Source organism: Cygnus olor, chromosome 9 (genome assembly GCF_009769625.2).
Source record: "Cygnus olor isolate bCygOlo1 chromosome 9, bCygOlo1.pri.v2, whole genome shotgun sequence".
NCBI lineage: Eukaryota > Metazoa > Chordata > Aves > Anseriformes > Anatidae > Cygnus > Cygnus olor.
The window spans coordinates 17310708-17329057 of NC_049177.1; the positions used below are offsets into that span (position 1 = coordinate 17310708).

Consider the following 18350-nt stretch of genomic DNA (forward strand, 5'->3'; position numbering starts at 1 on the left):
AGGAGGAGAGCAGTCTGCGGGTGCACGGACACCTCGCGGCCCACGCGCCCGCTCGTGCCGGCAGCTTCTTGGCACGCGGGGGGGGCGCGTTCCTGGCAGCCGGGCCCTGCGCCACCATCCGGTATCTATCTCCTTCCCGAAATCCCTCCCGCTGCGGGGGGGACGCCCGGCTGCGTGGTGGTGGTGGTGGGGGGGGGGCTGGGGCCCTCGTCCCACCCCAAAAATGCCCACGGGTCCCAGGGGGGGGACTCCGGGGGGCGCCGTGGTTGACAGCGGGCCCTGGGGACGCCGCCACGGCGGCACCTCTGCCCCGAGCACGTGCCCAGCCCCAAACCGACGGGGGCCGATGCTGCGGGGAGGGGGCACGACACCCCCACGCGCCCTCACCCCGCCGGCCGGCGCCGCCCCCACCCCAAAACCCGGGCATCCCAAAGCCGCCGGAGGCGGGATGGGGGGGGGGGGGGGGGGGGGGGGGGGGGGGGCGGGGCGTGCAGGGCGGCGGTCGCCACGGAGACCGAGAGCGCCGTTGCCACGGTAACGGCACCCATCCCTCCCGCACCCCGGGGTGCTGGGGGCCCCTGCCCTCCGCCCAGCAGGGCCGGGAGGCGACGGGGGCAGCTCCCGGCCCCCGTGTTAGCGGCGCGAAGGAAGAGGCGAGGCTGAGCGCGGCTCCTCGGCTTTATCGGTGACCAGCCTCGGCGTCGCCAGGCGGCCGCGGGGCGCTGGGGTGGGCGCGCGGGGCTCGGCGGGTGCTGGAGGCGCGCGGGCAGGGTGCCCCCGGTCCCCCTCCTGGGTGCCAGAGCAGCTGGTGAAGGGGGTGCCTGTCCCCAGACAGCCTGCTTACGGGGTGCAGGCGCGAGGTAGGGGGACGCTGGCACCCAGGTGTGGCACGGCGCTGGCTCCGGGGGGGGGGTTCTGCCCGGCCCCTGCCCGCCCCAGCTGTGCCCCGCTGGCCCTGGGTTCTCCCCCCGGCCCTGTTCTCTCCACAAAGCCACGCGCTGGAAAAGCAACGCAAGGAAAAAAAGCCACGTGCCTTCTGCGGGGGGGTGGGGGGGGTGTCAGGGCTCAGAAACAGGCCCAGAGGGTGCAGAGGACTCCTTACGTTAGGCACCAGAAGTACGTTGCCCCCACCCACTCACGTTAAGGGGGGGTTCCTTTGGCAGACAAACAGGATGGGGGGGGGGGGGGGGGGCTGTAGGTTCCCCCAGGACAGACGGGGGCACACTGGGACCCGTCCCTCCCCAGCAGGAACCACACAGCCGCGTGCTGGTGGACCCCTGAGGTTCCCCCAGGCTCTGGGCTGGGCTCGGTTGGCGCTGCCCCTCCCTGTGTCCCCCCCCCAAAAGGCGCCCTCAGGCCTGGTAGAGGGGCACCACGCGGTCGATGGGGCCCCGGCAGATGGGGCAGAGGCGGCTGGGCAAGGCCTGGAAGCAGCGGAAGCAGCAGCAGATGTGGCCGCAGCCCAGCAGGACGCACTCGCGGGGCCGGCTGAGGCAGACCACGCACGAGTCCTCCAGCCCTCCGGCCTCGGCCTCCTCCTCGCCCTCGGGCTCCTTGTCCTCGGGCTCCGGCTTGAGGCGCGCGTGGCGGAGGGCCCGGCACACGGCGTGGAGGAGGACGGCCAGCCCCAGCGCCGCGCACAGCGCCGCCGCCCCCTTCCAGAAGCCGCTGGCCGCCTCCAGCTCCGCCAGCGCCGCCTGCCAGTCCCCCAGGCACAAGAAATACTCGCCCTCGCGGGCCGGCGGCTGGAGGTGCAGCGAGCCGTCGGGGTGCAGGGCCAGCTCCCCGATGCCCGTCAGCGCGGCCCCCACCCGCAGCATCTCCTCGGTCTCCAGGATGCCCTTGGGCTTCTCCCCGCTCAGGTAGTGGCCCAGCAGGTCGCGGAAGCCGTGGGCCGGCTGCTGGAAGCGCTCGTACACCGTCTCCAGGGGCAGGCGGACGGCTCGCAGCGGGCTCTCCACGCTCACCTGCGTCACCGCCTCGGCGTCCGGCGAGGCCAGCAAGAAGGGGACGGTGTAGACCTGCTCCGAGAGCACCCGCTCGCTCTCAGTCCTGCAAGCGGAGAGCGCGGCGCTGAGATGCGGGGGACGTGAAGGAACCCTGAGCTGCCGGGGTTGAACCGAGAGCCTCTCGCGTGGCCCCAGAGGGTGGGGGTGCGGGCCTGCCGGTGCGAGCCCACCCCTGCCGTCCTTTCCCATCGCTCACCAGCTCCGCGCCAAGCTGTTCCAGATCAGCCGATGCTCCTTGAGAAGCAGCTTCTGGATCACGCCCCGCATCCCCCGGTGGTACTGGCTGGACAGCGCCGCCTTGGCCGGCAGCACGACGCCTGAGGACGAAGGGACGCGTCGCAGCCCGGGGAAGGGGAGCCTGGTCCCCGTCCCCAGCGTATAACCGCGGGACCTCCTCACCTTCCAGGGCGACGTAGGGCAGGCGCTTCCCGTCGGCTGCGGACGCCAGCGCTGCTAAATCGTCGTCCACCTGCAGCTTCGGGGCCTCCTGGAAGAGCGGGGACAGGCGCTGAGCCCCGCGGGGCCGCGCAGGATGCGGCCTGCCTGAGCCCAGCCGCGGCGCTGCGGCCGGGCAGGGGGCGGCACGGAGGCACGGGGCTACCTGCACGCGCGCCGCCACGCCGGCCTTCCTCCGGTACAGGTAGTAGAAGAGCCCCGAGAAGGCCAGGCTGGAGCCCAGGCACAGCAGCTCCACGGGCGTCACCGGCTCCATGGCGCCCGGCGCCTGCCAGGGGAGAGCGGGGCTGGGGCCGGGGCCCGGGGGCCTCACCGGGGCCTAGCGCCCGGCGCCCCCCGTTCCGGGCCCGGCGCCCCCCGTTCCGGCTCCCCCCCGCCCGCCCCGGCCCGGCCCCGCCGCCCCCGCTCACCCCGGCCCGGCCCCGCCGCCCCCCGCGCCCCCGAGGCCGGCCGGCGGCGCCCAGTCCCCCCGTCCGCGGCCGCCGCGCGGTGCCTGCTGGGAAATGCAGTGCGGGCCCTCCGGCGGGGCGTTGGGAGCGGCGGGGCGCGGAACTACAGCTCCCGGCATCCCTCGCGCCGGGCCGCAACCCGGAAGGCGCCGCCAGGACTACAAATCCCGGCGGGCTTTGCGGCACGGGCCCCGTACCGGGTACCGGGCGGGGGGGGGGGCCGAGCACCGGTGTCCCGGCCATGGAGGCCCCCTGAGGCGGGCGGGGGTCGGGCCGCGGTCCCTTGGGGCCCCCGCTCCCGGTCTCCGGGCCTCCACAGCCCGGTCTTCGCACCCCAGGGCCCGTGCCCCGGTGCCTCCCCGCAGCCCCCGTCCCCGCCCGTTCCCTCCCCTCGCGGTCCCTCAGCCTCCCCCGGTGCCGCCATGAAGGAGGCGGAGGCGGCGGCTCGGTGGAAGCTGCTTTAATCGTTCCGTGAAGCCAGCGGCGGGCACCGGGCACCGGGCTCCCCCCGCCGCCCCCCGGCCCCAGCAGGCGGGCACCGGGCTACGGGGGGGTCGGGGGGGGGGGGGCGAGGGGAGACCGGGGGGCAGAGCGAGGGGCTCGGCTCCGGTGCCCCCCGTGGGGTCGTGGGGGGCACCGCGGCCTCTCCGCCCCCCCCCCCCCCCGTCCCATCCCCGGGGGGCCCCGTGCTGGGCACCGGAGAGGAGCCGGGGGGCGCGGGGAGCGGTGGGCGCGCGGGGGGGGGGGGGGGGGCTCACGGTGGCCCCGTGGGCGCCCGGTGAGGGTTGGGGGGCGGGGGGGAGGGTACAGACGGGCACGGCGCCCTCCGTCCCCGTCCCCGCGGGCTGTCCCGGTGGCTACCACACCTCGCAGTGGCGGCCGGGGTTCATGGGCGAGCCCAGCGGGCAGCCGAAGTGCTCCACGAAGTCCCGGGAGTTGCTGAGGGTGCCGATGACGCGGTACTTGTCGGGGCTGTGCGGGTCGGTCACCAGCCCCTCGTGGGAGCTCTCGGGCGTCCGCACCGAGCACCACACCTGGCGGAGCGGGAGCAGCCGGGGGGATGCGGGGAGGGAGCCAACGCCGGGGCACGGCTCCGGCCCCGTAGGCGGGATGGGGACCGGCGGGGTGGCACCCGGGGGCCGGGAGGGGAAGGCACAGCACCGTACCTGCGCGAAGCCCACGAAGAAGAGCTGGTGGTTGGTGAGCCCCAGGGCCGGCAGGCGCTTCTCGTCCCCGTTCTTCTGCAGCCACGACTTGTACGCCTGCGGGGGGAGGCACCGTGAAGCCCCACGGTTTGGGGGGGGGACGCGCGCGCCCCGGGAGCCCCGACCCACGTTGTAGGCTGCCTTCAGCCCGCCGTTGTCGGCGATGTTCTCGCCCAGCGTCTGGCGGCCGTTGACCTTCTCGCGGTGCACGGTGTAGCGGCCGTACTGCTCCGTCATGCACGCCGTCCGGTTCTTGAAGGCCTCCAGCGAGGAGTTCTGCCACCAGGGCCGCAGGTTGCCCTCCTTGTCGTACTCCCGGCCTGCGGGACCGAGCCGTGGGGCAGCAGGACCGGGGGATGCTGTTCCCCCTCACAGAGCCCACGCTGCGGGGTCCCCAAACCGGGCACTGCCGAGCACCGTGGGGACACCCCGGGGGACTTCGGGGGACCTGGAGCGCCCCGGGGAGAAGGTGTCCCCCAGCTCCTGCTCCAGGTGGTCTCTGTGCCGAGGCTCAGCCATGCTTTTGTCCCCCCGCCCCCCCCCCCGGTGTCCCCTGCTGTCCCCGTGACCCCAAATTCCCCCGTTTTCCCCCAGCTCAACCCCGCTGGCTCCGGTGAGAGGCGCAAAGCAGAGCGGACGTGAGAGGGACCCGTCCCCTGCCCCAAAAGGAGGAGGATGAGGAGGAGGAAGAGGAGGAGGCGGGGGGGGAGGGCCACGGGCGGGCGGGGGGGCCGCGGGGGGCGGGGGGGGGGCCGAGCTGCAGCCACCGTGTCCTCACCAAGCGGATGGAGCGAAAGCTGCACAGAGAAGCCGGGGGGAGGAATCGGCGGGTGCCACCTGGGGAGACAGGACATAGAAGGGGAAGCCAGCCAGCCGGGGGGGGGGTGGCCGCGGCCACGAGCACGCACGATGCAATGGATGGCGAAGCAACCGCCCCCCCCCCCTCCCCCCGCGGCACCCCTTCCCCACACCGAGGGCACGGGGGCGGGCGGGCGGGGGTCTCGGGGGGGGGGGGGGGGGGGGATGGGAAGGCGACGGGGGCGTCGGGGCGGCGCTGCCCGCGGGCTCTCACCTTGGTCGTCGAAGGCGTGGGTCAGCTCGTGGCCCATCACCACGCCGATGCCGCCGAAATTGAGGGCTCTGCGGGGCGGCGGGGCAGAGCCGGGTGAGCGCAGAGGGATCACGGCGTCGCCCCCCCCCCCCCCCTCCCCCCTCCCCGTCCTGGGCACCCCGGGTCGGGATCGCCTGCCCGTGCCCCCTCCCGTCCCCCCCCAGCCCCGTGCCGGGCTCACTTGGGGTGGCTGCGGGCGTAGAAGGGAGCCTGCAGGATGCCGGCGGGGAAGACGATGCCGTTCTTGGTGGGCAGGTAGTAGGCGTTGACGGTCTGCGGGGTCATGCTCCACCTGGGGGGGGGACAGCGCACGGGCAGGGACAGGTCACCTCTCCCCCCCCCCCGCCCCGTGCCTCCCAGAGCCCCCTCCCTTACTGGTCCCGGTTGGGGGGCTTGCGCAGCTGGTCGGCCATCACCTTGGCGGAGAAGTTGTAGAAGTTGAGCATGTTCTGGAAGAAGGAGTCCTCGGAGACCTCGTACTGGTGGGGAAGAGGCTGGGTGAGGACGGGTCCGGCCACGCAGGGTTTTGGGGCGGCTCCGTTTTGTGCCCTGTCCCCATCCCCCCCCCCTCCCCCCATCGTCCCACCAGGGGACCTCCAGGGCTCGGTGCGAGCAGGGCAGACCCCCCCGCGAGCCCCCTACCCCGTCATAGACGTCGTCCAGCTCCTTGTTGTCCAGGATGAAGTCCGGGAAGCCGATCATGTCGTAGATGGCATCCGCCTGCGTGGGGAGAGGTCCCGGGGGTGAGATGAGGCCAGAAAATGCCCGGGGGGGGTCTCCCAACCACCCGTCCCCCCCCCCCCCAGGGGCACCTTCTCTTTCGCCGCCTGCCGGGTCGTCTCATCCATCCAGTCCAGCTGGTCCAGGGACCCCTCGAAAGCCGTCCGGATCTCGCTGATCATCTCCTCGGCCTGGGGACAGGGACAGTGGCGGGGGGGGGGGACGCACCCTGTCAGCTCCCTGCCACGTCACCCCGTGCCCTCCCCCGTGCCACCCCTCGGTGCCCATCGTATAGGGGTGGCTCGGGCAGGATGTGACCACGGGCAGGCCCCCCCTAACCCCAACCCCAGGGGTCCCATTTCACCGTCACTGGGCTCCGGGGGGGGGAACTGGGGGGGACGGGGGGGGGGGGACGGGGGGGGCGGTGTCCTCACGATGGCCTTGCTGTCCCGGTCGAAGGTGGCTTTGACAAAGAGGGAGCCCAGGGCGAAGCCCAGCGTGTCGTCCGTGTTGGAGATGCAGGTTTGCCAGCGGGGCGTGCAGGACTGCGGGGGTGAGACGGGAGCCCCTGAGACCCCCGGGGCAGCCCCAGCCCCCTCCTCCTGCTCCCTCCCTGCCCCCCAGGCTGTGGGGAAACACCCAGCAGTGACCCCCCCCAAAAAAAACACTCCCCAAATCCTCCTGCAGCATCCGGGGCTCAGCACCCCAAGGGCAGCCCAAGGGCAGAGGCGCTCCGGCTGCCCCCGCGCTGCTGTGGGTGGCGGGGGGTGGTCCTGGAAACGCCCCCCCCCCCCCGTTACCTTCCTGGTGCCGTAGAGCGTCTCCAGCAGCCTCTCCTGGGCCGTCTCGAAGCGCTGGTCCAGGCTGGAGGCCGTTTTCTGCACCAGGTTCCAGATCAGGTAGTTGTTCAGGACGCTGCGGGGGCAGAGGGGTGCTGCGCCTTGCCACGGGACCGGCACCGGGGGGGTGCCCGGTGCCCCCGCCGAGGGTTCAGCCCCAAAGGGGGGGCACCGCGGGGGTCTCACCTCTTGTCGGTGCCGTTGATGAGGTCGGAGACCTGCCGGAGGTAGGCGTCCCCGTACACCACCACGGGCTCCGTCTCAGCCAGCTCCAGCGGGGCCAGGGAGTAGGAGAGGTAATCCAGCCAGTCGATGGCGGGGGCGAGGACCTGGGGGACACGGGGACGCGGCGCCCGGGCGCTTGGCACGGCTCCGCACCACCCTGCCCCGACGTCCCCAGCTCCCTCAGCACCCCAAATCCCTGCTCTGCCCCAAAGCTCCTTCCCCGCGGCTCCCCGCTGCTCCCGAGGCTGCGGCACAAGGAGGGGACCCGGAGGGGTCCCCAGAAGGGGTTTTTTTCCCGGCGGGGTGGCCGTGCCCACCTGCAGCTCGGCGATGCTCATCTTGTGGTAGATCTTCTCGTCGTCCCGCCGCTCGGCCTGGGGCACGGTGATGTTGGCCAGCAGGGTCTCGAAGTCCAGCACCTGCTGCATCTGCAGCCGGGTGGGCTCCTTGGCCCCCCCCAGCAGCGTGCCCAGCTCCACCATGTAGTCCAGGTAGGCGGCCAGGACCTGGCGGGACCCCCAGCAGCGGGCTCAGTCCCGTCTGCGGGACACCCCCACCCACGGGTCCCGGCCTGGCCCCCCCCCCCCGGCGGGGGTGGGGGGGTGGGGGGGCTCTCGCTCCTCTCACCCGCTCGTTGGCCGTCCTGTTCAGGTAGTAATCCCGGGAGGGGAGGAAAAGCCCCGACTGGTCCACCTGGGGGGGGGCACAGAGGGGCGATACGGGCAGCCCGGTGCCCCCCCGCCCCCCCCCCCCCCCTCGGTGCCCGCAGCCCCTCGTGCCCACCTGGATGACGTTGCTGTTGGAGCTCTTGGAGTCCGCGCCCACGTACACCGTGAAGAAGGGGGTCGCCCGGTACGTGCCCGACACCACCTTGAGCACCTCCATGAAGCCGCTCTGGTTCCACGAGCCGGTGACGTTCCAGCCGCCGATCTGCCCGCGAGCGGCCCCCGGGGGTGCATCCGTCACCCAGCTGGGGGGGGGGGGGGGCACGGGACGGGGACACGTTGCTCCCCTCCCCCCCCCCCCCCCCCCCCCCCCCGGCAGCCCGGCGGTCCGCGTGCCGCCCACCTTGTCGATGAGCTCCACGAGGGGCTGGGCGCCCAGCTCCTCGATGCGCTGCTCCCTGAGGCAGGACAGGTAGTAGCGCTGCGTCTTCCTCTCCGCCTCGCTGCTCGAGTTGAAGCTGGCGCTCTCTGCGTGTGTGTGTGGGGGGGGGGAGGGGGCTGCGGCTCAGCCCTGGGGGGGCTCTGCCCGTCTGCACCCGGGGGCGTGTCCCCCCCCGCCCCCCGTCCCCCCCCAACTCGGTGTCAACCGCCGGTGCCCACCTAGGAGGTGCTTCATGACGGCCTGGTTCTGGTCCCAGATGCTGTTGAAGGTGCTCCACTTGGAGCGCCCGGTGGGCAGCGGGTTCCTCCTGATCCAGCCCCCGCAGGAGTACTGGTAGAAGTCCTGGCACGGGTCCGTGGCCGGGTCCAGGGCCTCCAGGATCTTGCTGGCCACCCGGACGCAGGCGTCCGTCAGGCACGTGCTGCGAGAGGGATCTGGCAGGGACGGCAGGCTGTGCGCGGGGGGGAAACCGAGGCACGCCGCGGGGCCAGGCCCCCAGCGCCCGCCGGGGTGGGCAGAGCACCCCAATCCTGCCGTCCCCGGGGGCACGGGGGGGGGGGGGTGGTGGGACACACGCGCGCGCGCCGCCCCTACCTCTGCTGTACTGCACGGCCAGCGCGACGACGGCGGCGCCGAGCAGCAGGGCCAGGGTGACGGCGACGGCGCTGAGCGCCAGCTCCAGGTGGCTGCGCGACGCCAGGCGGCTCAGCAGCGGCCCCGGCCCCTTCCGAAACCCCACCTGGGCAGGAGGCAGGGTCCGAAATCGCATCTGTGTGTGTGTGTGTGTGTGTGTGTGTGTGTCCCCCCCCCGCCGCTACAGCCCCTGGGTGCCCCGGCTGGGCTGGGTGGCGCGGGGATGAGCTTGGGACCGAGCCGGGGACCGCGCTGGGACCCCCTGGAAGGGGTCGTCCCATAGCTGGAGCATCCCCGGGAGGGGGGGGGGGGGGGGGGGGTCAGGGCGCCAGCCCCCGAAGCTGCAGGGAAGGAACCTGGCCCAGGAGCTCTCTCTGCCGCATTCTGGCCGTGTCCCAGCACGTCCCCGGGGACTGCCTCTCGGTTCCCAGCCCCGCTCCCGCTGCCCCCACCCCTTCCCCCCCCGGCTGCGGGCAGGTTGGGGCTGCGGGAAATGGGGGGGGGGGGGACAGGAGGGGATCTGGGGGGGTCCGGGCTCACCTCCACGCTGTCGGGAGAGGCGCTGCCGTCCCCCGCGGGCTCCGGCGCCTCGTCCTCCTGCAGCGTGGCGCGCTTGTAGTCGGGCATCTGCCGGGGCACAGAGCAGGCTGGGGGGGCCCCGGGGGGGGTGGCTGAGCCCCCCCCCCTCACCCCCTCCGCCTCTCACAGCGAGGGCTGGTGCCCCGCTCGGGGGGGTGCTGGGGCCTCCCTCAGAGGCTCAGCCCGGGGCTCCCCCCTGGGAAGCTGCCCCCCCGGAGCCCCTGGGAAGGTGAGGCTGGGTGCTGGGGGGGGGGACGGACACGGGGGGGGGGGGCCCGGAGCATCCCTCCGCGTCGCCATGGCAGCCGTGGCATCAGCCAGGTGCCACGGAGACGTGGTCCTCGTCACCAGGCAACCGCTGGCTCTGCTCTGCCCCTCCCCCTCTCCTCGTCCCCCCCCCCCCCCCCCCAAAGCCTGGAACTTTCCACGCAGATGTGCACTGGGGTGACACATCTGGGAGCCCCCCCCCCCACCCCGTACCCCAACCCGGCCCCCGCGGCGCTCGGGGCAAAGGGAAGAGCCCGGGGCAGGGCGGGCGGTGCTGCGGGGGGACGGGGGCTCCGCGGGGTGGGGGGCAGCCGGGGGGTGGGGGGGCAGGACCCCCCTGTCCCGGGCCTGGGGGGGGCTGCCAAGGACCCAGCCGGGAGGGGGGGGGGGGGGGGGGCGCGGAGCTGAGCCGGCAGCCGGGGGCAGAAGCTGGGTGCTTGGGTGGGAGAGCGCCCGGTGCCATCAGTAGGCTTCAGAGTTAACGCCCCGGCGGGTTATCTGCAGCGGGGGGGGGGGTGAGGGGAGGCGGGGGCTGGCCCCCAGGGTCCCCAACCCGCCCTCGTCCCCTTGTCACCGCCGTCCCCCCCTCCCGCACCTGCTGGCACCCCAATTTGGGGTCGGATCCCTCCCCGCCCCCCCCCCCCCCCGGGGCTGGCTCGGGGGGCACCCCCCCGCAGCACCCCCACACCCTGCTGGGCTCCGTGCCCCGGCGGAGCGGGGGGGGGGGGGGGGGGGGGGCTGGGGGGCCACCCAGGACCCCCCGCCCGACCCCAGCCGGGGGGTGCCGGGGTGGGGGTGGGGGTTCCCCTTGTCCCCCCCCCCCCCCCCATCCCTGCTGCCACGGGGAGGGGCTGCCCAGCCCCCCGCAGCCCCCCGCAGCCCCCCCATCTCCCGGGGCTGCCCTGCACCGGCTCCCTCCGTATGCCCCCCATCCCCCCCCCCCCCTCCCTCCCCATTTTGTCGCCCCCCCCCCCCGGGCCCCCCACTCACGGCGTGGCCGAGCTCCTGCAGGGCCACGTTCATCCTGGCCATCCCGGGCCGCCTCCCGCCTAGCTCCGCTCCCCGCCCGGGCAGCGCCGGGCCCCCGCAGCGCCGCCTGCCTCCGCCATGGCGGCACCGGCACCGGCACCGGCACCGGCACCGGGACTGGGAGCGGGCAGGGACGGACGGACGGACGGATGGACGGACGGACGGACGGATGGATGGAGCCCCCGCGATGGGGGGTGGGGGGGTGGCGGGTACCGGCGGGGCGCCGCCCGTAGGCACCGGGGGCGCGGCTGGAGCCGGTGGTACCGTGGGGGGGGGGGGGGGGGTTGGAACGGGGGCACCGGGGGCGCAGCCCGGTCTCACCGCTCCGCTCCTCCCCGCCCGGCCCCGGCGCCAAGGTGACCGCGGGGGGCCGCGCCCGCCGTGCTCACGGGCGGAGCCCCGGCACCGGGAGCCGATACCGGTACCGGGAGCTGACACCCGCACCGGGACCTGACACCGGCACCGGGACCTGACGCCGACACGGGCCCCGGGACCCGACGCCGGGCTCCCACCCGGGCACCGCCCCGTTGGCGCTGCACCTCTCGGCCCCCCCGCCCCCCCCCGGTACCGGGGGACGCGCACCGGCCCCGGCGGCTGCAAGCAGCGCCCCGCCGCCGCCGCAGCGCCGCTCCGCTACCGGCCGCTCCACGGGGCCGCGGGGTGCCCCTGCCTCCACGGCGCCCCCCGGTCCCGTTACCCCCCCCCCCCGGTCCCGGTGCCCCCCCCCCCCCCCGGTTCGCTCCCCCCCGCCCCGCCCCGGTGCCGGTACGCGCGAGGGGCGTGGCCACCGCGCTAAGCCACGCCCACCCCCACCCCCTAACCGCGCCCCCCGCCCCCCTCCGTCGCGCGGCGGTGACGTCCGGCCGGCGGCGCGCGCTGATTGGCGGCGGGCGGCGGGGCAGGGCGCAGGCGCGGCGGCGCGGCCGGGTGCGCGGCGGCGGCGGAGCGGGGCCATGGAGGCGGGCGGCGGCGGCGGGCAGAGCCGGGTGCAGGGCGGGCCCGGCTCGGGCGGCGACGAGAAACCCGCGCCGCCGTGGGGCAGGGAGCGGCGAGAGCAGCCGCCGGGGCCCGAGAAGGAGCAGGAGCTGGTGGGCGCCGCGCCGCGGGGCCGCGCTGAGTCACGGCGGGGGGGCGGCGGCGGCGGCGGCGGCACCGGGCGGGGGGGGGACCCTGAGGGCACCGGAGGGGCGTGACGTCGCCGGGAGGTGGTGACGTCACCGAGGGGTGATGACGACCCCCCCACCACCCACCCCAGCCCCGCGGGGGCGTCAGCGGGGGGCTCCCGGTGGTGTGTGTGAGGGGGGCGTGACGTCACTTCGGGGCTCCCCGCGTGACGTCACGGGGTGGTGATGTCGTGGGGGGGGGGGTGTCGTCACGGGAGCGCTCACGCCTCTGCCCCCCCCACCCCCCGCAGTCGGAGGAGGACAAGCAGCTGCAGGACGAGCTGGAGATGCTGGTGGAGCGCCTCGGGGTGAGTGCCCGCCGTGGGGCTGCCCGGCCCCAATCCTGGGGGATCCGACCCCAAAACTGGCCCCCAAACCGGCCCCCTGATGGGCCGCTTCCCCCTCCCCCCCCCCCGTGCAGGAGAAGGACACGTCCCTGTACCGCCCCGCCCTGGAGGAGCTGCGCCGGCAGATCCGCTCGTCCACCACCTCCATGACGTCCGTCCCCAAGCCCCTCAAGTTCCTGCGGCCGCACTACGGCAAGCTGAAGGAGATCTACGAGAGCATGGCGCCGGGGGAGAACAAGGTGAGCGCGCCCGCCCCGCCGTCCTGTGCGGGCTGTAACTTGCCGGGGCCGTGCCTCTGCCCCCTGCCATGGCCGGTGTGGGCTCAAGGAGGGCACTGTGCTCCTGGCCAGCCTGGGCTGCCCTCATTTCCAGGGGTTCTGAAGCTTTGGCGCTCTCTCCGTCTTCCCCCAGCGCTTTGCAGCAGACATCATTTCTGTTCTGGCCATGACCATGAGCGGGGAGCGCGAGTGTCTGAAGTACCGGCTGGTGGGCTCCCAGGAGGAGCTGGCGTCGTGGGGGCACGAATACGTCAGGTAGGCCTGGCTGGGAGCGGGGCCTGGGAAGGACGGAGGGCCTGGGGGGCACTTCCCTGGGATTTCCCCAGCTCTGGCCCCTGCAGGAACACGAAGCCCCCTTAAACGCTGCGCAGCCCCAGCTGTCTGTCAGCAGCTGCTCCGCGTTCCTGGGCCAAGCCGGTTTTGTGGTGGTGACCTCCTTTTCTCCCCGCAGGCACCTGGCGGGGGAGGTGGCCAAGGAGTGGCAGGAGATCGACGAGGCGGACAAGGCTCAGCGGGACACGCTCCTCACCCTGGTCAAGGAGATCGTGCCCTACAACATGGCTCACAACGCGGAGCACGAGGCCTGCGACCTGCTGATGGAGATCGAGCAGATGGACATGCTGGAGAAGTACATCGACGACAACGCCTACTCCAAAGTGTGCCTCTACCTGACCAGGTGAGGGGCCGGCGTGGGAGCGGGTCGCCCGGCCCTGCTGTCTGCCGCGTGGCTCACCCTCGTGTCCGTCTGTCCGTCTCCTCCAAGCTGTGTGAGCTACGTCCCGGAGCCTGAGAACTCCGCTCTCCTGCGCTGCGCCTTGGGCATCTTCCGCAAGTTCAGCCGGTACCCCGAAGCCCTGCGCCTGGCCCTGATGCTCAATGACGTGGAGCTGGTGGAGGACATCTTCACCTCCTGCAAGGATGTGTAAGCGGAGATTTAATTCCCTGCTCTCTGGGACCACAGCACGGTGTGGTGGGGGTGCAGCTCCCCGTCCAGACAGAGCTGGGTTGGATCCTGCCTCTGTCCAACATATCTGGGGGCTTGAGTGGAGACTTTCGTCCCTAAAGTCAGGATGGGCAGGAGCAGATCATCTCTGGGCTGCTCTCGTGTGCCCTCGGAGGAGGGTGGGCAGGGGTGGGTGTCTGCTGTTTGGTCAGCCTGTGGTTGTGCCGGGGCTGGCTGGGGTCTGGGCGCTTGCGAAGCCTCTCCCCTCCGTGCAGGGTTGTCCAGAAGCAGATGGCCTTCATGCTGGGCCGCCACGGGGTCTTCCTGGAGCTCAACGAGGATGTGGAGGAGTACGAGGACCTGACGGAGATCATGTCCAACGTTCAGCTCAACAGCAACTTCCTGGCCTTGGCCAGAGAGGTGAGCGTCTGGCTGGGGAAAGAGCCCTGGGGCTGCCCCAAGCTGGGGTCTCTGGGGCAAGAGCTGGGAAGAGATCCTCTGTCCCCTCGAGGCCAGGCAGCACCTGGAGAGGCTGTCCTTGCACAGCAGCTGCCCGTGGTGCGTGGGCGGGGAGGTAACCGCTTCTCCCCCGTCTCTGCAGCTGGATATCATGGAGCCCAAAGTGCCGGACGATATTTACAAAACCCACCTGGAAAATAACCGTAAGGGCTTGTGTCGCGGCCTCGCTTGGCCCTGGCTGGGGGGCGTTGCCGTGGGTCCTGGGGCGGGCAGGCAGCCCGCTGGGGACCTCTGGGGGACCTCTGGCCCGGCACGGAGCTGGCTCTGCTGCCCACCGTGGGCTCGGGCTCCTCCTTCCCCATCGCTGGGGGACAGATCCTCGCCTGTGTGTGGCGTGGGACAGCTGCACGGTGCGGCCGGGCTGCCCTGCTGCCTGGCTCATCCTGACGTCGCTCCCCAGGGTTCGGGGGCAGCGGCTCCCAAGTGGACTCGGCCCGGATGAATTTGGCCTCCTCCTTCGTGAACGGCTTCGTGAACGCTGCCTTCGGACAAGACAAGCTGCTGACAGACGACGGCAATAAATGGTTGTACAAGAACAAGGACCACGGTGAGAGAGCCGGCTGGGCAGGGGCTGGAGGTGCCCAGAGCCCTGGGGTTGTGACCCTGCTCCTTTTGGGGACCTGCTGAAAGCGGGGCCGTTGAGCACAGCTCCCATGGGGCTGCCCCGTGTCCCTGGCCGCCTCCTGCCCAGGCGGGGTGCATCGACTTGGGGGTGACGTGGGCTTTTCTCCCCTGGAACCCAGGGATGCTGAGTGCCGCAGCCTCGCTGGGCACCATACTGCTGTGGGACGTGGACGGGGGGCTCACGCAGATCGACAAGTACCTGTATTCCTCAGAGGATTACATCAAGGTGAGCGGTGCTGACCCCAGCCTGAGTTTTTCGGCCCCGTGGGGTGGGCTGCGTGTGCGCGGCTGCCTCTGGAGGGGCTGGATGCCCGGCGTCCCAGGCCTTGGAGCAGCTCACAGCTGGGTTGAGGAGCTGCTAGGAACTCCCCGGAGCGTTTTTGGGGTCCTTTTCTCGCAGAGCTGTGAGCTCAGGGCTGCTGAGCTGGCTCCAGCGTGGCGTTGCTCACTTGGTACCAGCTAGCCCGTCCTGGGGGGAGGGTGTAACGCGTGGGGTGACGTTAGTCACTGCCTGACAGCGAGCGCCGTGCCTTGGTGGCTGCTGCGTGACGGCGCCTCTGTCTTGCAGTCGGGAGCCCTCCTGGCCTGTGGCATCGTCAACTCAGGGGTCAGGAACGAGTGTGACCCTGCCCTGGCCCTCCTGTCCGACTACGTCCTCCACAACAGCAACACCATGCGGATCGGAGCCATTTTCGGGTAAGGGCCTGCCCCCAGCCCCGCTGGCTATATGGGCGCTGCAGCTCCCCCCTAACGCTCCTCCGGGCTCTCCGCAGCCTGGGGCTGGCCTACGCGGGCTCCAACCGCGAGGACGTCCTCACCTTGCTGCTGCCCGTGATGGGAGACTCCAAGTCCAGCATGGAGGTAGGGAGCGAAGCAGGGGGTGGGTGCGCGGGGTCCTGCTGCCCCGCCCGGTCCCCGACAGCTCCTGGGGATGCCAGGGCTGTCCCGCAGCCCGTTTGGGCTCCACGTGTCCCTGCTTGGCGCTGTGCTGTGCCAAACCACGACCTTGTTTTCCCCTTCTGAGCCACTCATATGATGCGGGAGGGTGGGAAGCCGTCAGGTCTCCAATATTCTAAATTTCTGGAGGGACCAAGGGTATTCTGTGCCCTCCCCGAGCGCACGGCATCTCCTTCTCTCCTTCTCCAGGTGGCTGGCGTGACCGCCCTGGCCTGCGGGATGATATCCGTGGGCTCCTGCAACGGGGACGTCACCTCGACCATCCTCCAGACCATCATGGAGAAATCGGAGACGGAACTGAAGGACACCTACGCCCGGTGGCTGCCGCTGGGCCTGGGCCTGAACCACCTGGGTAAGGGAGGGCAGCGCCAGCCGCCCCCGGGGCTGGGGACTGGGAGCACGAGCACCCCTCAGCCGCTGGGTTCTAACCCCCGCGCTGCCCCGCAGGGAAAGGAGAGGCGATCGAGGCCATCCTGGCGGCGCTGGAGGTGGTGTCCGAGCCCTTCCGCAGCTTCGCCAACACCCTGGTGGACATCTGCGCCTACGCGGGTGAGTTGGGCTGAGGGAGGCCGAGGGGAACGGGTCCGGGGCCCTCCGTCCGCTGATCCCGGCCCGCCGCTCTCCCCCCAGGCTCGGGGAACGTCCTGAAGGTGCAGCAGCTCCTGCACATCTGCAGCGAGCACTTTGACTCCAAGGAGAAGGAGGAGGACAAGGACAAGAAGGACAAGAAAGAGAAGGAGAAGAAAGAGAGCTCGGCCGACATGGGGGCTCACCAGGTGGGGGAATGCGGGGGCTGCCTCCGAGGGGTCCCTGGGCCCTTGTGGGTTTGGAGCTGGGGGAAGGCAGCCCCCAGCTGGGTGCCCTGCTCCCCGTGTCCAGCTGGGCTTGGGGGGGCTGTAGGAACCTGGCTTTGGGGCTGGGTGCTGCCTGCGCTCAGCACTCGTGTCCCCGCAGGGCGTAGCGGTGTTGGGCATCGCGCTTATCGCCATGGGCGAGGAAATCGGCGCCGAGATGGCCCTGCGCACCTTCGGTCACCTGGTGAGTGGCAGCGGGGGGACAACACGGGGCTGGGCAGGGACCTGGGAATGGAAGGGGTCTGGGGAAAACAGAACACGTCGCTGTAGGCCTCGGTTAGCTGGGCGGTGGGCACCCCGAGGTGCCAGGACCCAGGGTTTAGCACCCACCTTCCCTCCCACGCAGCTGCGGTACGGGGAGCCCACCCTGCGCCGGGCCGTGCCCCTGGCCCTGGCGCTGATCTCGGTCTCCAACCCCCGGCTCAACATCCTCGACACCCTCAGCAAGTTCTCCCACGACGCTGACCCCGAGGTCTCCTACAACTCCATCTTTGCCATGGGCATGGTGGGCAGCGGTAAGCCCGGGGGACGGCCCGGGGCACCTGGGGGTCCTGGGCGGGGGGGTGGGGGGACACCAAAGCCCTGTACCCTAATTTCTGGCCGTGCCCCCTGTTCTCCAGGTACCAACAATGCCCGGCTGGCTGCCATGCTGCGGCAGCTCGCCCAGTACCACGCCAAGGACCCCAACAACCTCTTCATGGTGCGGCTAGCCCAGGTGATGGCCCCACGCTTGGTGCTTTTGGGGGGGGGGGGGGGGGGGGAAGGGGCAGGTTGGGGTTACCTGTGTGGGGCGCAGGAGGCGGTGGTGGCCTCGGGGTGCCGCTGGCAGGGATCCCGGGAATTGTCTCACTGCATCCTTACGTTGTTTTCTCTGCCCCGCCAGGGCCTGACCCACCTGGGCAAGGGGACGCTCACGCTGTGCCCCTACCACAGCGATCGGCAGCTCATGAGCCAGGTGGCCGTGGCGGGGCTGCTGACTGTCCTCGTGTCCTTCCTGGACGTGCGCAACAGTGAGTGCTGCGGGCTCGGGCACCCCGGGCACCCCTCCGCCCTGTAGGGTGGGTGCTGCTGGGTGCTGACCCCGCGCCCCTACCCCCGCCCCCTTCCAGTTATCCTGGGCAAATCCCACTACGTCCTCTACGGGCTCGTCGCTGCCATGCAGCCCCGCATGCTGGTCACCTTCGACGAGGAGCTGCGGCCTCTGCCCGTGTCGGTTCGGGTGGGACAGGTGAGGGGGCAGCCAGAGCTGGGGACGGGGTGCTGGGGGGGGGGGGGGGGCGCCCCCGCGTGTGTGTGTGTGTGTCCCGCTCTTACCTCGCTTCTCCCTCGCAGGCTGTGGACGTGGTGGGCCAGGCGGGCAAGCCCAAAACCATCACCGGCTTCCAGACCCACACGACCCCGGTGCTGCTGGCGCACGGCGAGCGGGCGGAGCTGGCCACAGAGGAGCACGTGCCCGTCACCCCCATCCTCGAGGGCTTCGTCATCCTGCGCAAGAACCCCAACTACGACGTTTGAGCTGGGGCGGGGGGGGGGCTGGGGGGGTGGGAAATAGGCGGTGTGGGGAGGGTAGGGGTAAAACTTTTTTTTTTTTTTTTTTGTTACCGAGAGTTGAGGAAATAAACTCTGCGGCCACTCGTGCTCCTGTGTCATCCTTGTGCTCCGCTCCCGGGGGGTGGGGGGGCGGCTTGGCTTTGCGCAGTGCCCTGCGGGGCTGGGTGAGCCTGGGTGCTGCTGCCCCCAGCGTGCTCCTTCTCCCTGGGGCTGCAGGGGAGAAGCGCCTCCTGGATCCTAAACCCCCTTGTTCTGTTTTCCCAAACCCTGCCCTTCTGCATCCTAAATTCTACAGTTCTGTTTTCCCAAACCCCGTTGTTCTGTTCCCAAATCTGTGTTCTGTTTTCCCAAGCTCCGCTGTTCTGTTTTCCCAAACCCTGCCACCCTGTATCCTAAATCCCACTACTCCGTTTTCCCAAACCCCGCCGTTCTGTTCCCAAATCCCTGCGTTGTGTTCTCCCAACCCCACAGTCCTATTTTCCCAC

The 18350-nt window shown here is 71.9% G+C and overlaps 3 protein-coding genes across 7 annotated transcripts; 1 reads left to right on the forward strand and 2 right to left on the reverse strand.

Annotated features, from left to right (window-relative positions):
- Window positions 1–666: 666 nt before the first annotated feature.
- On the reverse strand, window positions 667–8331 carry LOC121075077 (mitochondrial ubiquitin ligase activator of nfkb 1-A-like). 4 transcript variants are annotated; one of them, XM_040567942.1, is made up of 6 exons: window positions 2876–2916; window positions 2779–2784; window positions 2611–2733; window positions 2409–2496; window positions 2206–2326; window positions 667–2052 (listed from the first exon to the last, which is right to left on the reverse strand). In XM_040567942.1, exons 3-6 carry the CDS (start codon window positions 2719–2721, stop codon window positions 1353–1355), a joined length of 1020 nt encoding a protein of 339 aa, XP_040423876.1. In that variant the 5' UTR covers window positions 2722–2733; window positions 2779–2784; window positions 2876–2916; the 3' UTR covers window positions 667–1352. The 4 variants fall into 4 exon arrangements, with proteins under 4 accessions (XP_040423876.1, XP_040423878.1, XP_040423877.1 ...); XM_040567944.1 differs by lacking the exons at window positions 2779–2784; window positions 2876–2916 and adding an exon at window positions 8327–8331; XM_040567943.1 differs by lacking the exons at window positions 2779–2784; window positions 2876–2916 and adding an exon at window positions 3511–3524 and having other exon boundaries at window positions 2611–2727.
- Window positions 3646–10738, reverse strand: ECE2 (endothelin converting enzyme 2). Of its 2 annotated transcripts, none has more exons than XM_040567940.1 (19): window positions 10591–10737; window positions 9295–9381; window positions 8716–8860; window positions 8340–8555; window positions 8083–8207; window positions 7798–7944; window positions 7642–7707; window positions 7332–7520; window positions 6976–7118; window positions 6751–6865; window positions 6385–6495; window positions 6043–6141; window positions 5873–5950; window positions 5606–5709; window positions 5412–5522; window positions 5192–5259; window positions 4249–4439; window positions 4081–4176; window positions 3646–3948 (listed from the first exon to the last, which is right to left on the reverse strand). In XM_040567940.1, the coding sequence occupies exons 1-19, from the start codon at window positions 10630–10632 to the stop codon at window positions 3772–3774; spliced, it is 2310 nt and encodes a 769-aa protein (XP_040423874.1). In that variant the 5' UTR covers window positions 10633–10737; the 3' UTR covers window positions 3646–3771. The 2 variants fall into 2 exon arrangements, 1 of the variants encoding a protein (XP_040423874.1); XR_005822698.1 differs by lacking the exon at window positions 3646–3948 and adding an exon at window positions 4898–4956 and having other exon boundaries at window positions 4079–4176; window positions 10591–10738.
- An 812-nt stretch (window positions 10739–11550) lies between these two features.
- PSMD2 (proteasome 26S subunit ubiquitin receptor, non-ATPase 2) lies at window positions 11551–17947 on the forward strand. Its single transcript, XM_040567939.1, has 21 exons — window positions 11551–11717; window positions 12044–12100; window positions 12214–12378; window positions 12551–12672; window positions 12869–13093; window positions 13181–13339; window positions 13636–13780; window positions 13962–14022; window positions 14280–14426; window positions 14623–14729; window positions 15072–15199; window positions 15277–15364; window positions 15650–15812; window positions 15908–16009; window positions 16091–16236; window positions 16415–16498; window positions 16661–16829; window positions 16935–17029; window positions 17198–17324; window positions 17424–17542; window positions 17647–17947. Exons 1-21 carry the CDS (start codon window positions 11583–11585, stop codon window positions 17827–17829), a joined length of 2727 nt encoding a protein of 908 aa, XP_040423873.1. The 5' UTR covers window positions 11551–11582; the 3' UTR covers window positions 17830–17947.
- The last annotated feature ends 403 nt before the right edge of the window (window positions 17948–18350 follow it).

Coding starts and splice junctions, on each gene's coding strand:
- LOC121075077 (XM_040567944.1), bottom strand. CDS start 2,721: ATGGAGCCGGTGACGCCCGTGGAGCTGCTGTGCCTGGGCTCCAGCCTG. Junction 2,497..2,610: donor GCGTGGCGGCGCGCGTGCAG/GTAGCCCCGTGC, acceptor CCGCTCTTCCAG/GAGGCCCCGAAGCTGCAGGT. Junction 2,053..2,205: donor AACAGCTTGGCGCGGAGCTG/GTGAGCGATGGG, acceptor CTCCGCTTGCAG/GACTGAGAGCGAGCGGGTGC.
- ECE2 (XM_040567940.1), bottom strand. CDS start 10,632: ATGGCCAGGATGAACGTGGCCCTGCAGGAGCTCGGCCACGCC. Junction 5,523..5,605: donor AAGCCCCCCAACCGGGACCA/GTAAGGGAGGGG, acceptor TCCCCCCCCCAG/GTGGAGCATGACCCCGCAGA. Junction 5,260..5,411: donor TACGCCCGCAGCCACCCCAA/GTGAGCCCGGCA, acceptor GCCGCCCCGCAG/AGCCCTCAATTTCGGCGGCA.
- PSMD2 (XM_040567939.1), top strand. CDS start 11,583: ATGGAGGCGGGCGGCGGCGGCGGGCAGAGCCGGGTGCAGGGCGGGCCC. Junction 16,010..16,090: donor GGACATCTGCGCCTACGCGG/GTGAGTTGGGCT, acceptor CTCTCCCCCCAG/GCTCGGGGAACGTCCTGAAG. Junction 17,030..17,197: donor TCATGGTGCGGCTAGCCCAG/GTGATGGCCCCA, acceptor CTGCCCCGCCAG/GGCCTGACCCACCTGGGCAA.